This window comes from Seriola dumerili, unplaced genomic scaffold (assembly GCF_002260705.1).
Source record: "Seriola dumerili isolate Sdu_G_001 unplaced genomic scaffold, Sdu_1.0 BDQW01000291.1, whole genome shotgun sequence".
NCBI lineage: Eukaryota > Metazoa > Chordata > Actinopteri > Carangiformes > Carangidae > Seriola > Seriola dumerili.
In genome coordinates this window covers 375085-391592 of record NW_019174546.1, presented here as the reverse complement: position 1 = coordinate 391592, position 16508 = coordinate 375085, and the positions used below count along the sequence as shown (strand labels likewise).

Below are 16508 nucleotides of genomic sequence, written 5' to 3'. Positions count from 1 at the left end.
ATGAAAAGTGAGTATAATGAGTATAGTGAAGCACAAAAATGGTGATTCTCAAGGACTTCAAAACTGTATAAGTAGCAACAATAATTTTTAACATATCTGTTCACGATAGCTAACCTAGCCTTCAACTTCTCCTGTAACTGTCAAACCAAGTGTCACCACAGTAGATAAAGTCTGAAGTTACAGACTTTGGTTACAACATGAGACATTTGGAGAAGTGCCACAATACACTGTTCCTAAACTTGTAGCCCGGAGTGTGCTGAAAACAAGTCAAAGCCAAAATATGGACGGTGAATTACAAATTATAAACGCCTCTGAAGACACAAACACTAAATCACTTTCATGTCAGACTGAGCGCTTTCACCTACCGAGGGTTTGAAGACATTGAAGATATTAAACATTCAGTTTTTTACCAAATAACACCAGAGCTACGTGAACTAGCGGCTCGTTCACAGATAACACATTCCCAAGAGTTTTTTAACTTCACCACACCCACACAACATCTGCACCCATGATGCGTTCAAGAGCTCCTCAAAACCTCAGATATCCCAGATCTGAAGTCATCTCACTCTGCAGTGCTTTTGTGTTGTCTTTGTTATAAAGGCTACAGAACAATTTGTGTTGGATGTATTTGCAAATAAGTGGTATAAAAATGAGATTTTCCCATATGTCAGCTGCACATTTATAATACTTACGAATTTACCATTTTATATTTTACATTCAGACTACAAATGTAGTTTGTAAATAAACCATGTATATTTTTGTCCAATAAATAAATTAGACCAAACAATGATAAATAACATATTACTACAAAATTACGTACTTCCATTACTTAATGAGGATAAAATTGAATACTTATTTTAACACTTCACTTGAATGAGTCCTGAAGTGAAGTTGAAGTCCTGAAAGTTGCCACTGAATGCTTAGTCCAATTCTTGTTTGCTTATGTTTTGATTTATTTATTTATATTTGCCATTGCCTGTAATTTCTAATTAAAAGTAATAAGATTTACCCAACATCTTCATTAATGCTTTGCACCATTATTTGTATTTCACATGTGCCTTTATTCTACTTTTTAAAAAAAACTTTTATTTTAATACATAGGCATATGCTTGATTTATTTTAGATATTTTTCATACAATATCTGCATATATATTATTTATATTATGTATATATTTATTTTACTATGTATATATATTTGTCAGATCAATTTCATTTTGAATGAATAAAACTATTTCATTATTTTATCGTTGGGCAGATAGTAACTCTGTTTAGATTAAGTTCTTGCATGCAGTTTTTGTTAAGACACCATAAAAATGGTTTATGGTTTTATTAAAATAGTGATATACTGTATTTTATAAGTTGGGCCTACATAAAATTCTGATATGAAACCAGATATTTGAGAAAAATGTAGTAGTCATCAAAGTCAGATAGCAAAACAAAAAATATCACTCTGGTTTTACCACTAAAACACTAGTATCCAATTAGCACCAGCATCAATAAATTTTGACATCTATAATGTCAACATCCTGTTTCATTTGGAGATTTTTCAAACAACACAGGAGCACTGCATCAGCGAGAAGCATTTGCAAAGTGATTTTAAAGACAAAGTGTTCAAAACAAAAAAAAACAAAAAAACAAAAAAAATGTGCTTAAATAGAAGTTGGAGATAAAAACATGCAATATAATTTATTTAACCTGCATGAAATGCAAAACAACAATATGCACGTCACTGTGAGCATGCAGCTTCCACCCTCTTCACCTTTACATCTCAATAATTCATGTGCACTCTACCTGTCTGTCAAGTTTCACAAGTATATTTACTTCCACGGTAGGTAATAAAAATATTTCCGACACCACCCAAAGGCAACGTCGAACAAAGCATCTTAAACAAACCAAAACACGCCCTGAAAGCTCCTGTGCCACAAATCCTCACTCTGAAATTATCTTCAATATTTCAAGGAGACATCCCGACGCACTTGGTCATCAAATGTCCATCATTTAATTGTTCCAACGATCAAAAGTCCAATATCTCACCTGGTCTTTGCAGTTGGAGAGGATGCAAGATCTGATACCTTTGTGCTCTGTCTGGCTCTGCGGTGGCGGTGGAGTCACCTGGGAGTGGGGCGTGGCCAGTTTCAAGCTCTACCTGTGTCAAGCTCTACCTGTGTCAGTGGGAGTGAAGGAAAGCGCATCCCGGCCTCTGGTTCCCAGCCTGTGTGACTCTGACTCATCAGTTTCACAAGACGTCAACAACATGTAAAGAAAAGCCAAACGTAAGGTGGGAGGTGTTCCAGAAATAGAAAATAAAAAAAGCAGCAGTTATCTTGACAGAACTACATGAGAGTGAAATGTTATTAATGAGTAGTGGAAAATCACTGGCGGCAGCTGAATGTGTGTTGATAATATCACAGCAGGTACACAGGTCAACCCACCACTTTAGATTTTTTACTTCAAACTCTAATATTTTCTGATTATTTCACATTTTTTGACATTTTATTTTTTTGTATCAATATGTCTCATAGATAACAGAAAACACATGATGCTAGTTATGATTAGTTACTTTGCTAAGAAATGTTTTTTGTTTTTAAGTTAAATCAAGTCCAGAGGCCAGACTGGATTTATTTTGAAGGCTTGTGTGCCCTTATTCCTTCATATTTGCGAATGTTGCAGTTATGAGGACTCTGAGATTTAACCAAATTTGGAGGGGACAGTGATACTGTTCTTATTATTGAAAGACATTTGTATGGGAAGAACCATTCAGGAACCTGGCATGATGTATGTGGTCTTATTTATCATTATCAGTGGAGCGTTTCTGTCTTGGTGCCTAAATAAAACTGAGGATTTTCTAAAAGGGAAACCACCAAAAACAGGATATAAATTGTGACAAAACATTGACTGTTATCTTGTTTATCTGGCCTTTGAAACCTATAGTTTGATCTTGTGTTCTGTAGCTGTGCAGATAAAAGGTTAAAAATGAATGTGCCAAAAATTAAAGGGTGACAGAAATGCTGAGACATTTGCAGCTAGCATACTTCCATCTACATTCATCATAAAAATCTGAGGAAAAGTAAACAGTGCTGAAGGACACTCTGTCAAACAAGTTTATCTTAATTGAACAAATACCAACTCAGTAAGTGCTCAGTAATCGGTAGAAGGAAATAAAGTTTGTTGACTTCCATAGACTTAACAAAATGCACAGATTGACAAAGTGTTTCTCAGACTTTTTAATGACAATTTTTACATTTTACATTTCTTACACATGAAGTTCTACAGTATTATTGCACATAAAAAAGTGTCACCGAATAACCAGTTCAACCCAGAATAAGACAGAAAAATAAATATGAAGTTCATTAATCATTCATCGTCGGAGCTTGCTCTAATAAAGGTTGAGTCAGTACTGGCTGGTTTCTTTACAGTGTCATTCCAGTCATCTAATAAGGATCTTTTTTACACCTGGAAAGCATCTAATATAACAGAAAACATGATACAAAACCAATGGCTTAGCCAGTTGCACCAACATGTGCTTGGGAGCTTGTTTAATTATTTTACTTTGTGTACAAAGAACATGACATGAACATGACTAAATTAAAACACACTGCCCCACAAAATTCTTTCTCATGTATGGATTAGTTACAACTTAACACTAACACCAAGTGGCTGCAGGTGTTACTGTTGCCTAGCTAACAGAACAAAGCTTCCTAATATGACCGTGTTTAGACTGAAAGGTTTCAGAAGTAATGTAGAATATAGGAGATATATCTGACTTCACACTTGATCAAAATGCTGTTTAATAATAACGTGAACTAGGAGAAAACACAACCCGGGCCACCGCAGTTAGGACTAAGCCTTCATGGTACGCGCTCTACCATGTGAGCCACCGGGGCACCCCCACTCTGTAAGTTTTAATGGCACAACCCAATTTAGCGAATCACTGGCTTTGCACTCGCTTGTAGCTAGCAAGGACTAAGGACTTAGCACTCGAAATCAGTGATTGACTAATGAACAGTTGATGCAACCCATATGATGTCAGGAAATGGTTTCACTGCAGCCCTGACACCCAAATAACAACTCAAGGAATCAGACCCTGCTACGCTGCATCAGTGTATTTCTAAGGCATTATAAATAATAAAGGCACTTGTCCCTAGGAGTATACACAATCTCTACAACTGGTCAGTAAAAGCCCCAGTGTTTCAATATGAACCAATAAACATTGACGAAACTAAGCAACACTTTAAAATCTAAATGGTTAAGTCTAGAAAATACTTTGTGCATATTTCTTTAATTAATCTAAAACAGTATTAGTATACTAATACATGATTTATTTAAATCCTTCAATCCCACTTTCTAAAAAAAAAACAAAAAAAAAACATGGCAATTTCACGCATTGGCACACCTGCCTGAGAAACATATGATACTTTATCTACCACAAAACTCCAGTTCCTCCCCGTAGTGTTAATGCTGATCAGATTTCAAGCAGTCAGTTCCCTAAAAGAGAAAGCCAGAGGCTTTAGAAAGCTGTATGTAGTGAAGTCTCCTCTGTGGACATTCAGAATACATCTGATTGTAGTTTGAGTCGGTACTTTCAAAAACTTTTTGCACTGGGAACTGTTTTTTTTCGGTCAAACATATTCTCGGTTCTCAATGTCCTTTTTGATGGCTTTTTTAATGCGGTCGATTTCATCTTCATCTGAACTCTCATATTGATCATCTTTCTCTTTCTTGTCATTGTCCAAATCAGCTGTATCTTTGTCTTTGTTGCCCTCTGGTGTGGTGGACTGCAGCTCCTCTCGTATGCTGTTGAGCTCAACCAGACCGTCGTGCAGTTGCGTTGCCACCTCCCTGATTTTGGCAGCGAACTCTGACTTGGCCCCTTTCTTCAGTTCCTTGGAGTCTTTAGCCACAAAGTAGATGTCCATACCTACGAAGAGTCCAGTGAGCACACCTGTGGCCATACTGGCAATCTGGACCGCTCTGGCTGCTGTGCTGCCGGCCACATTGGCGATCTGAACCACACGCATGATCTCATTGGCATTGATGAGGATCGCTTTTCCCGCCATGGCACCATCCTCATAGAAACTACTAGTGAGCGCTGGGAAGTCACGATTATAAGCATGTTTTTTCATCTTGAGCAGGTCAAATTTGCGCAGGTTTTCGATACCCTGCTTGATGAATTTCAGGCACTTGTTCAAATCCACTATCTTCTCCTGGTAGTCCTCCACGATCTTCTCCACCTTCTTGCGGTCCATTGAGTTGTTGACCTGGTTGGAGATGCCAGCACCGGCTGATGTCAGACCGCCTGCCGCGGCTACGCCCAATCCCACCGCCGTCACAATCAAAGAGGTACCCAGGGTGACCGGGGCCAGAGCGAGGCCAGCGATGGTGGCAACACCCCCAATGGCGCTGGTGGAACCACCGGTGATTTGAGCGATCTTCGTGTTCTTGTTGAACTTGTCCAGGGCGTCGGCAATGCCGTTGAGGTCGATGACATGCTGCCAGAGGCTCTCAGCGCGCTCTGAGAACAGTTTGTTGAAGACGCGGATTCCCTTCTGCACCTTTTCAGCCGTCAAAGCAAACGCCCTGAAAAGAGAAAGTTAGAAGTAATCACGCAGAGCTAGGTCACTGTATAATAATGACACTACCACTAGTGTATCTAGCCATGCCAGAAAATTGTGCTTTTATTTGCCCAAGTTTTGACATATCCAGCTTCCTCTTCAAAGCAATGGAGGTTTATACGTTGTTCTCTGTTGTGCGAAACACTGAACAATTTCATTTGAAAACCAGCAACGCATCTTTCTTGACACAATGCCATGAGAGAGCTACTCTCTAGTGAAAAAAGTGTCCCTAGGAAAACTGCTGACAAGATGTCGTGTGGATTGTGCGTATTATTTCTGTTTTTTTGTTTCTGTAAATGTAATTTTTCGGTGTTCTGAGCCGCACAAATGAAATTATTTCCTCCCTTCTATTGGGGAAGACATTTTAGATGCGGATATCTCAAAACTTTGGTAGATAAAACTGAAAATATCAGCATGGCTCAGTACCACTAGAAGTAAGAGAAAATAAAAGTGCTGCCACTTCAGAGACCAAAGAAGCGATGCAAGTGAGATCTATGAACACCTATTTGAAACTTCACTTACTTGGCCTCTTCTTTATCTGTCATTTCATCATCTTGAGGCGTGTCTTCCCATGCTGAGGAAGTAAATGTAATTGTTAACATTCTCATCATGTTAAATACAATACTTGGCCAAAAGTATTTGGACACTACTGTCCAATAAGATTAAGATTTCTCTTAATGTGAATTTAGTGGCCCACACTTTGAAAATGCACACAAAACATGTAAACAGAGTTGTCCACATACTTTTGGTCATGTGGTGCAAGTGGTTATAGAAGAAACTAAAAATTTGGCACTCAGAACAAAACCCAAAGGAAGCTAGACAAAATGAAAAACATTTTATTTGTAACTCACGCTCCACTGTGTTCCACCACTCCATAAGATCCACATCCTGAAAGATACCGTTGGATTTGTGTGGGTTTTCATGTTTATGGTTAATAATGACACATCAGACTGTACTTGAATCTAAACTTGGTGACACATTTTGTTTCAGAGACCAACCTGATCATCTTCAGGCTGCACTGGGTCAATACGGAAGTCCTCAAGCTGGTCAAACAAGGACCTGTTTCCACCTTCATTCTGAAACAATAGAAATAATACAGCTTAAAAATCATATATGAAGACCAGTATTTTTTATTCCTGTGTTCAGACAAAATCTCTGGTTCTGCAGTGTGGAGGAAGTGTATGGCAGTGACACTCAAGGCAGAGAAACTTATCTTACTGAAGAACCACAAATGCTCAGTTTCACTTTTTATACTGTATGTGCTCAAGATTAAGAGGAGGAAGTGTTGTTAAAAAGGATTCTGAATATACTGACTGTTTTTTTTTTTTTGCAGAAGTACAAAGAGCCAAAATCTTCCATGGTCACATTGAAAAAGGAAGCAGAGGAACAAGTCTGGACACATTGCCATCTAATCTCGTCTCAGCTTTCATGCTGAGGACCTGCACTGCACAAACACCGTGTTAAGGTGTGGGGGTGGGTTTCATGTCAACAGTGGAGCAACAAAGCACGTTGGCTATAATAGTCTCTGTTGGGAGCTGAGTGGACGCCCTGGAGACAAACTGTAAATAACTGCAAGAAAGGGGTTGTTTTCAGGGAGGATGAGGGAAGGCGTCGGGTGACTGAAACACACCTTTTGTAATCCTGGACCATTATGAGTAAGACTGCAACATGTCATTCCAGTGGACAGATATACTGACACAGACTGGGTGGGAAAAGGTTAGAAGTTGCTTTTAGTTTGAAGCTCCGTGTGTATGTGCGTGTGAGAGTTGACTGGAATAAGGGAAGTAAGAAAGACAAGCAACATCAAACACAATTGTCTGTGTCAGAGAAAAAACAACTGATGAGCGTTTTATTTTCTCTACCTCTGCGTTGTTGCCCTCAGCTTCGTCCTGTGTATGCCTCTGTATAACTTTGCCCTGAAAGAAAGGAAGATAAACACACACACACACACAGGCACGCACGCACGCACGCACACGCGCACACACACACACACACACACACACACACACACACACACAAAGAGTTACAGCACTTTCAATATCAATTTGTATTTGGGCTGATACTGGTTCCAATCCAGACAGTTACAAATCCATTAAGAATTTGATGCAAAGCCAAAAAAGGAGAACTGGACAAAATATCAATGGCACAGTAACTTCTTTTTTTTCCATCTTCCAGGTTCTTCAAATGAGCAGCGAGGTAACTAGCTCAACGCTTTGCTCGTAAAGGTAATATATGTTTGGGATTTCTGCTGTGCTACTGTAACTAACTGTCAAAATAACATGGGACTTCATATCTTAAGTTAGCAGCAAGAGAGATAACAACAGTGGAGAAACAAAATGGATACAGAGGCTTCCATACAGATCACAAAGGCTAATTGCTGATTGGATCAGTATGAAAATGATGTTCAGAACTGAACACCTACAGACAGCGCTCTCCACCATCACCGTCAAAATATTTTTGGAAGTAAGGTGTTCATCCATGAATTTATAATAAGCAGCACTGAAGCTGTTCTGGAGCCGTGGTGGAGCGACACTTTACAAAGTTATTTCATGTTCCTGCTACTTTTCTTTAGGTTTAATAGCATTTTCTTTCTCCTGTCACTCTTTTTTGTCACTTTTTTGTTTTTGATATTGATCTTATGCATAAGAGTTGATTATTGAGATAATAAATGAATAACTGATCTTAGAAAGGGGAACAAAACACACATTTCTCTCCACTGTTACTCTGACTACCATCAATTCAGACTTGTGCCGTTTGAAAGAGATACGTGAATGTTACTAGGCAAGAGTAACTTGTAACTAGACAAAATAACTATTACTCTCACTGAGTGCTTGAAATGGGAGGATCAGTTGTATATGACCTCATGACAGTAAAATGCAGTATGACATAGGGCTGTATCAGTGAACTCCAAATTCCAGTTTGTCCAGTTCAGTAACATGCAGAAACACACTGTCTGCTGAAAAGGTTTCACACTGATACAGATCCACCTGTTCATTTTTACTAGGATATAGGGTTCCAGAGATGTGACTCCAATGACATCACCTGCTCAGTGAGCCCAAAGTGCAGCGCTACCCTTGAACATGACTGTGACTGTTTGGTGTGTTAGAGGACATTTTGGCAGCGTTAATACAAACAGGTGTAGCAGACATGAGAGGAAGCAAGTTTTGTACGTGTCACATGTTTGAATGCTACCTTGACCCGTGGCATGAAGGGATTGTGCCGCTTAGGTTTCTTGACTTTGGTCTAAAAAGAAAAAGAAAAAAAAAAACAGGATTACAGTTACAGTTACTCCAGGGAGGGTACAGGTCAAACTCTCAAATGTTCCTTCAGCCGTAATTTCAGTAAAATGTTCCTGATGACTGTTAATATCATAATCAAACTAAAAACTGTTAATCAACAAGCCAAAAATTAAGCTGAAGGAATTAAGTTAAATTACCTCCTCTCTTTTATCCTTGTCCTCCTCATCTTTGTTTTCCTCTTTGGATGAAGATTCATCTTCTTCTTTCAGCTGTTCATCATCAGATGCAGCCTAAAACAAACCATAAACAGGTAAGCTATAATAAAGTGTCAGCGTAACAATTAAGTAAATAGTAACACAAAGTTGCATATGAACTCAAAAAAAAATGAGAAGGTGATGATTTAAACATAAGCTCCATTGATGTAGGCGCAAATTAAATAAATGTCGACCACAAATGTCATGTACCTTGGCTGCAGCACGTGGCATAAAGGGGTTATGGTGCTTGTGTTTTTTCACCTTGGTCTGTAAAGAAAGTGACAGTGACAGATGTTTTAGGTGAAATGAGAAGCAATAACTGGAAGAACTACATTTCATTACAGCTGCCGGTGACCTATATCTGAAGAAGAAGGGCACTCAGAGAGAGCAGACATCCGCCAACGTCAAACAACACACGCCAGAAAAAATAAATAAATAAAATAAAATTCATAGTAAATAATACGAATCTGCCCCAACATTTAATGGGCTCTTCCCTGGTCCGTGCTCCATCAAACAGACACAGTCTGATCTCACCACAATCTACTCCTGTCACTTAAGATGAAGAAATTCTACTCGTTATCAAGCAGCAGTCTGCTAGTGGGACAGTCATAAGAAGCCGTGCACCAGAATATTGTTCAAATCAACAGAAAGCCATTATAAATTCTAATGGAGGTCCAACTGTTTCCCAAGATACCAAATATATGTCAGGCTAGATTTTGGTTATGCATGTAAAAGTGTATAAAATCATTCACAAGACATCTACATGACAGTAACAGTAAGTAGGACATGGCATCTTGGGTTTTAATATTTCCCTCAGTGTAAACCTAATACATCTTTAATGAAGAGCTGCAGAATAATCCAGAATATATGATACTGTCCGAAAGTGTGAATAAGATGAACTTCACAACCTTTAATCTATTTGAGGGCAACAAAAAGAGAAAAAATCTCATGTGACTAATATTAAACATGAGCTTTTCTTAAACCTCACACTGACATTAGCCCGTGGGTGCCAAAGACATTTGCATGACACTGGCATGAAAGAACAGATAAGAAAGAAACAGGAACTAGAAAAATTAGTTCCTGGCTCTACAGATACACTCTGTGTTTGTTTTCACCTGCAGCAGATTTAAGTTCAAACCAGACATAGATGACTCAGACACTGACAAAGAAAAATTCATTCTACGCAAGTACATCTATCAGGCTTTATATAACAACCACTGTGTTGCTTAATATCACAAATCAGTATGCAAACAGCCCACATGTGACTGTGTTACAGGGTGAAAGGAAACGCTCTGAGGTTGAGGACGACTCTGAGGGTTACTGGGGAATCCTGTGATGAAGAAACTCACTGTTTTGCTCTCAGGAGGGTTCACCTCGTCTCCCTCTTTGGATTCAGCAGATTCATCTTGTTTGAGTCCCTCGTCATCGGACTGCTTCTGCAGCAGAGTAAATAACTTATTCAATAACTGATTTGATTGAATTGATTTTAATGATTGATTTGAAATTGCGTTCTTCAAAAATGCAGTGGAAGTATGATAACGGCTGCACTTACTGCAGTGATAATATTGTACGTAAGTGATTAACAGCTAATATTTCAACCAGAAATACAAAAAAGAACATTAAATAACCCATTTTGCCTTTAAATAAACTTAAAGGTTCCCTGTTAAGTTTTGACTACATGTAGCACTGTGAGCAGTTCTTTTATGAGTGCCTCCCTACTTTGTTTCATCCACATGAGGACGCACATAAATGCATGCGAGGACACAGGCATGGTAATTTGACATCATGCTGTTGGTTTCACGCTATTCCACAAATTGACTGTTGGTTGTGGCCAAAATGTAAAAATGCACCAGAAAAAGAAGTTAAAGAGGAGGAGTGCTAGCTGGAAAATAAGGATGTTTACAATAGTGACTTCACAATATTTCAAAAATCAGATCAGAAAATGTTTTATGTAGAAGGAAATGCACTCAGCCCTTTTGCTACACATCAAAGACACACAATGGTTTCCTTGTTGACAACACAAATGTTATGTGGCACCTTTAAATGTATTTTAGCATTAGCATCTCTTTTAGATAAAATGAATCCATGGATCAGGGAATGACCTCCAGCATTGCCAATAACTGATATTCTACATTTACCAGCCCAGTGTATGAGCACACCCTATATCACAGTCTAACTCTTGTACTGTGTGTACACGTCAATACCTGATGGTTGTTCTTCTGCTTTTGCAGACCACGAGTCGGTGCTCTGTTCATCTCCTGTAATTAAACCAGAACAGTTTCCTAGCAGTCCAGCATCGATACACACTGATACACATCAGCTGGACATTGATACAAACAGACAACGTTCCCCTGAACACTGAAGTCTTACTGTACCTCTTCTGATGGTCTGGTAGGAACTACAGGAGTCTCTGCAGGCTTTTCTTTTTTCTGTCTGGAGATCATGTCCTTTTTATCCTGTCGAGGACAAATAAAGACATTTGTTCCGAAAACAGAACCCCCCCCAAAAAAGTGACACCTTATCGATATCTTATAGATACAGATATCTTCAACTGTAATAAGACTCTGTGGACAACAGAAATATACACACAACCCACACATCATTTTGTAGATCTGAAAGGTGCAAACTGTACCTGATTATCCTCCGTCCCTCTTGGTTTCACTTTGTCATATGTGGACGTCCTCTTCATCTCCTGCAACACAAAACAGAGACAGACAGAGAAGTCAGAGTAGCCTCACACAGACCACATGTCACTGAGAGGCAGTTGTGTCCGTCTGCATGCGAACCTCTTCAGTTGGTCTGGGTGGGACCAGTGGTGTTTCACTCCTTTCCTTCCTTTCTTGCTGGATCATGTTGCTTTTGACCTGACAAGGACAGACACACACACACAAAGTCACACAGTGTGCTGGAGCAGGAGGACAGCAGGAGGACTGACAGCGAGCAGGCAGGATTTAAAGGGAGGTAAGGGGATGAGGGGGATGTGGTGGAGGTACGGAAGACGAGGAGTGTGAGGAGCTGGGGTATTTTAGAGAGAAGTTGATCAGCCGTGCGTGTGTGTGTGTGTGTGTGTGTGTGTGGTCACTGATGACTCATGAATGATGCAATAAATAGACTGACCGGTTTCAGCTTCCCTTCCACTTGTTTCTCGTTCTCCTTGAGCGTCTCTGTGTCTTCAGTGTCTTTCTGAACAGAGGAAATCAAATATTAGATATTAAACTGTATCGACCACAATCACCTTTCATATCTGTGGTGTTTAAAGTACTTTAGCACCACAACAGCAAATCATTTTGCCGACCATTTTCAAATACCTTTTAGATTTTCAGATGCACTTTACCTTACCTACCATGGTAGCCATTGATTTTCATTCACTTCTGTACGGCACAAAAATCAAATGGCAGACTTTTGGAACTTGTTTGACTTATGTTATTCGTCAAAAAAGAACATCATGTCTGCATGAAGTTTTTGTCAAAGCTGCAAAGAATATGATATGGAAATGATGGAAACCAATGGTTTTCTCAGAGGGTAGAAAAAATAAACATAAAAATCTATAATCGCAAAATGGTTAGCTGTGATTAAAAGTCTATGTAAAGTCTGGAGTCAACATGGAAAACTACTGTTATGGTCCATTATGAGCTCAGCACATCAGTGCTAAATCCCTACAAACATCACCACCACCATTACCTTTATCACCGTCCCATCACCACTATCATAGTCACGGTAACCTCACTACCACCTCCACCATCACCAAACACATTTAACAGCACAATTACTTTATTTGCAGAGCGGAATGGATTCAGTTTGGACATGGCTCCAATCATGGCGTTCTGAGAGGAAGAACATCATTCAAAGGTTTCAGTGGATGCCTCAACATTTTTGTTTTGCATCTGCAGTGAAGCTCTAATTAGTCTATTCTGTTGAAATCAGAGGGCACAGACAGATGATCAGAGGCCAACAGTAATGTTATGAGAACTAATGAGCTGTAATGAACATTGCAAACAAAAGTATGTCAACACAAGACTATTAACCTCCTGAGCAGACAAGGAGACTTGGTTGTTAAGAGGCTGTTCAACGAATATGTCTGCAGAGAAAAGTCAAGGCTGAACTTTTTAATTAGTTGGCTTCAGTTGCTTTTATTCATACACTATCAGAAACCAGTCAGACTGCCATGTTTTATAGCTTTCCTACTGATGTAGTTCAGTATTATGTGCATTTTTCCCTAGGAGTTGGGATGCTGAACAGTAACTGCAGCCCCCCCCCCTTCTCCCTTTATTTTCTTGACCTCTCTTTACTGTGAATTTGGTAATAAAGGCCTAAAACTGCCCCCCCCAAAAGATCCTGTTTGGTGTAAAACAAGAGAAGCTGAATACAGATATTTGAAGCTGTTCTCTGAAAAATTTAGTTGAAAGACTTGAGGTATGCAGAGCTCAACAAGACCAGGCAAGACAAGTTATGCTGGACTGAAGGTAGAGCCTGTGGGTAAAATGTTTGTTAAAAACTTTAGCATCTGACTCCTGACCTTTTCCCTCTTTTGTACGTAGGCAGAATGAAGTGCTTCACAATGCTTCTCATTCACCCGTTCAAACACGCACACACGCACGCACGCGCGCATGCACGCGCGCACACACACGCACGCACCAGTGGTGGTAAAGCAAGACACTAAACCCCTGATGCCACCTGTGGTGTGTAGCAGCATGAACAGAAAAGCAGCAAACCTCTCCTTGATTAATAACAGCTAAATAAAACAGAGGCTTTTCTAATTGTCAATGAAGCGTCCTCTGATAATAATAAATAAAAAGAACCTGTTAAAAGGTTTAAAAGTTTATAAAATTTATAAAATAACAGTGAAAGAGGTACAGAGCACCTGTTTGTTTCCGGATGACTTGTCACTGCTTGCAGGTGGTTCCTCGTCATCAGAGCCTGTCTGCTTCTCACTCTGCACAGAAATCATTATTTTATGAAAAACACATAAATGAAGCTGAGCAGTTCTTTTAACATATCATACATAATATTTCTTGAGCACTATCAAAGGATTACAATCCAAACCATCCTCACTTTGTTCGCAGATCGAAACGGATTCAGCTTCGTCATTGCCTCAGCAAGTTTATTCTGAACACGAGAAAAGAAATAAACATAAAATAAAGACCACATACATGAATGAAAACTGCTGAAACCAAACAAAAAGACAAGAACTTAACTGAAGAAATGAACATTTAAAAACCTCACTCACCTGTTTGTGACCTGGCTGGCCCTCTCCATTGTCCAATGTCTCCTCACCATCAGTGTCAGCATTCTTCTCCTGCTGATGGAGCCAATTATTGTAATTAGTGGATAAACAACAGTAGCTCTAGTAGAACTATATCCAGCTTTACATCATCTGTGAATTTCTTTATACTAAAACTTCTTTCTGCTAGAGACACTTTAGTTTCAGGGGAGTGTGATGGGAGAGATGAACTGATGACATGAAGCAAATGTCAACTCTTACCTGTCTGTCAGTGGAGAACGTGTTCTTCATCATCGCACTCAGACCGTTCTGAAATAAAACAAAGACACTGTTTCTGCCCACTTAAAAAAAACAAAAAAAAACAAAAAAAACAAAGCAGGTTTTAGCCCTGATTCTCATCTTCACATCACAGCAGATCTTATTCCTAAACATTCAGATAAAAAATATTCCATCATCATTTCTATGAGCCTGTTACTAATTTTAGAAAGCCGGTTTTCACACCACCGTGTCTCTGTACAGTCTAAATTCAGTTATGTAACAACCAACCTGCTTGGCTTTGGGCTTCTCTGTGGAAGAGGTATTCTCATTTGAGTCTCCTGAGTGTTCAGTCTTGTCCTTTTCCTGATATAATACAAGGCACAAAAACAGCATTTGACCAGTCAGAAAACATAACCAGCAGGCTGGTAGAGTACTTGATATGATGCAGCATTGACCGAAAGAGAAAATGACCTGGGAGGAGGAAGTGAAAGGATTCTTGAGGATTTTTGCTGCGACTCCACCCTGACAGATTACACAAAGCAGTTCCAGTTACAACGTGACATGATCAGCTGTTTAATGCAGTGCAGGTCCAAGTGAAAACTTCTTGAACTAACTAAACACAAGCATGCCTCATCACTCACCTTTGAAGACTTCTCTATGAGACTGTCACTGCTGGCAGAGAGTTCGCCATCCATAGACAAATCATCCTAAAAAGAGTGAGACATTATAACACTCATGTTGTAAAAACCAAGACAACAAAATAAAATAACCTCCAGGTCTGTGCGCATGGCTACCAATAGACTATAAAAGACTAGGCTAATAAAGTGAAGGAGCTCTGGGAAAAGATGTTTTGAGTTAACGACTAGAACTGCCGCCTTGCGGTTGTATTCCTCTGCCGACCTGTCATGTTGCAGGAAATATGGTCACAATCTTCCCTTACTGAGCAACAGCATTGAATAATGGCCAGAAATGTTTTTACAGAACATTATGATGTCACAATTTGGATATAAAATCTCACCACTTCATCATTTTATCCTATTAGAAATTTATGTTAAATTGTGTTTTAATTAGCGTACGAAATCTGCAGTTATGGCCAAAAATGTGTTTTGTGAGGTCACAGTGACCTTGACCTTTGACCACTAAAACCTAATCAGTTCATCCTTGAATCCAAGCGAAGTCGCAGGTCACTTACCTGGGACTGAGATTTGGCACCTTTTTTCCTGAACACGCCACTCAGGAGTCCTCCTTTCTCCTGGGAAAACAATATGCAACATTAACAGTTACATGATTAATGGTGATGGTTGAAGTTACTGTTTCAGTGGAGGATGGAGGAGGCGGTTTTTAACAAACCTCACCTTCGTATTGTTCTCAGAAAGATTGTCACATCTGCCTGAGAGCTCGCTGGGTGCAGACAAATCGTCCTGAAAGTGACAAACAAATGTCAACCAACTACTTTATCATGTCCCAGTAATGTAATACAACTAAATGTGAGACAAGTGAGATGCACAATTCTCACCTGAGATTGTGTCCTCACGCCGAAGGGCTTTGGAGATTTTTTAAATATTCCACTGAACATCCCACCTGACTCCTGAAGAAGGAAAAAGTCACATTATATGTACATTATATACAGCGCAGCATCAGTATAAACGTTCCAAAATGGCTCCAAAGTACGGCTCAGATGTTACAGATTACAGTCTGGTAGTGTAACATTATACAGGAAAGGTTCAGAAAAGCTCACCTTAGTGTTTCCATTTACAGAAAGATTGTCGGTGCTGCCCGAGAGCTCACTTGGTGCAGCCAAATCATCCTGAAGGAGAGAAACAAGCATCTCCAACCAATTAATCTTATTGTCTCCAAATGATGTGAAGCAGGTTAAAGTGAATGAGCTAAATGTCCAACTCTCACCTGAGATTGTGTTCTTGCC

At 39.4% G+C, this 16508-nt stretch overlaps 1 protein-coding gene across 2 annotated transcripts; it reads right to left on the bottom strand.

Moving 5' to 3' along the window:
• Positions 1-3220: 3220 nt before the first annotated feature.
• LOC111231114 lies at positions 3221-15781 on the bottom strand. Of its 2 annotated transcripts, none has more exons than XM_022758112.1 (22): positions 15777-15781; positions 15226-15291; positions 15056-15106; positions 14873-14947; positions 14588-14635; positions 14333-14404; positions 14158-14211; positions 13967-14038; positions 12223-12288; positions 11892-11969; positions 11738-11797; positions 11481-11561; positions 11310-11363; positions 10455-10541; positions 9316-9372; positions 9049-9141; positions 8805-8855; positions 7475-7528; positions 6611-6688; positions 6464-6500; positions 6135-6186; positions 3221-5577 (listed from the first exon to the last, which is right to left on the bottom strand). In XM_022758112.1, exons 2-22 carry the CDS (start codon positions 15277-15279, stop codon positions 4620-4622), a joined length of 2232 nt encoding a protein of 743 aa, XP_022613833.1. In that variant the 5' UTR covers positions 15280-15291; positions 15777-15781; the 3' UTR covers positions 3221-4619. The 2 variants fall into 2 exon arrangements, with proteins under 2 accessions (XP_022613833.1, XP_022613834.1); XM_022758113.1 differs by having other exon boundaries at positions 14333-14401.
• Between the last annotated feature and the right edge of the window lie 727 nt (positions 15782-16508).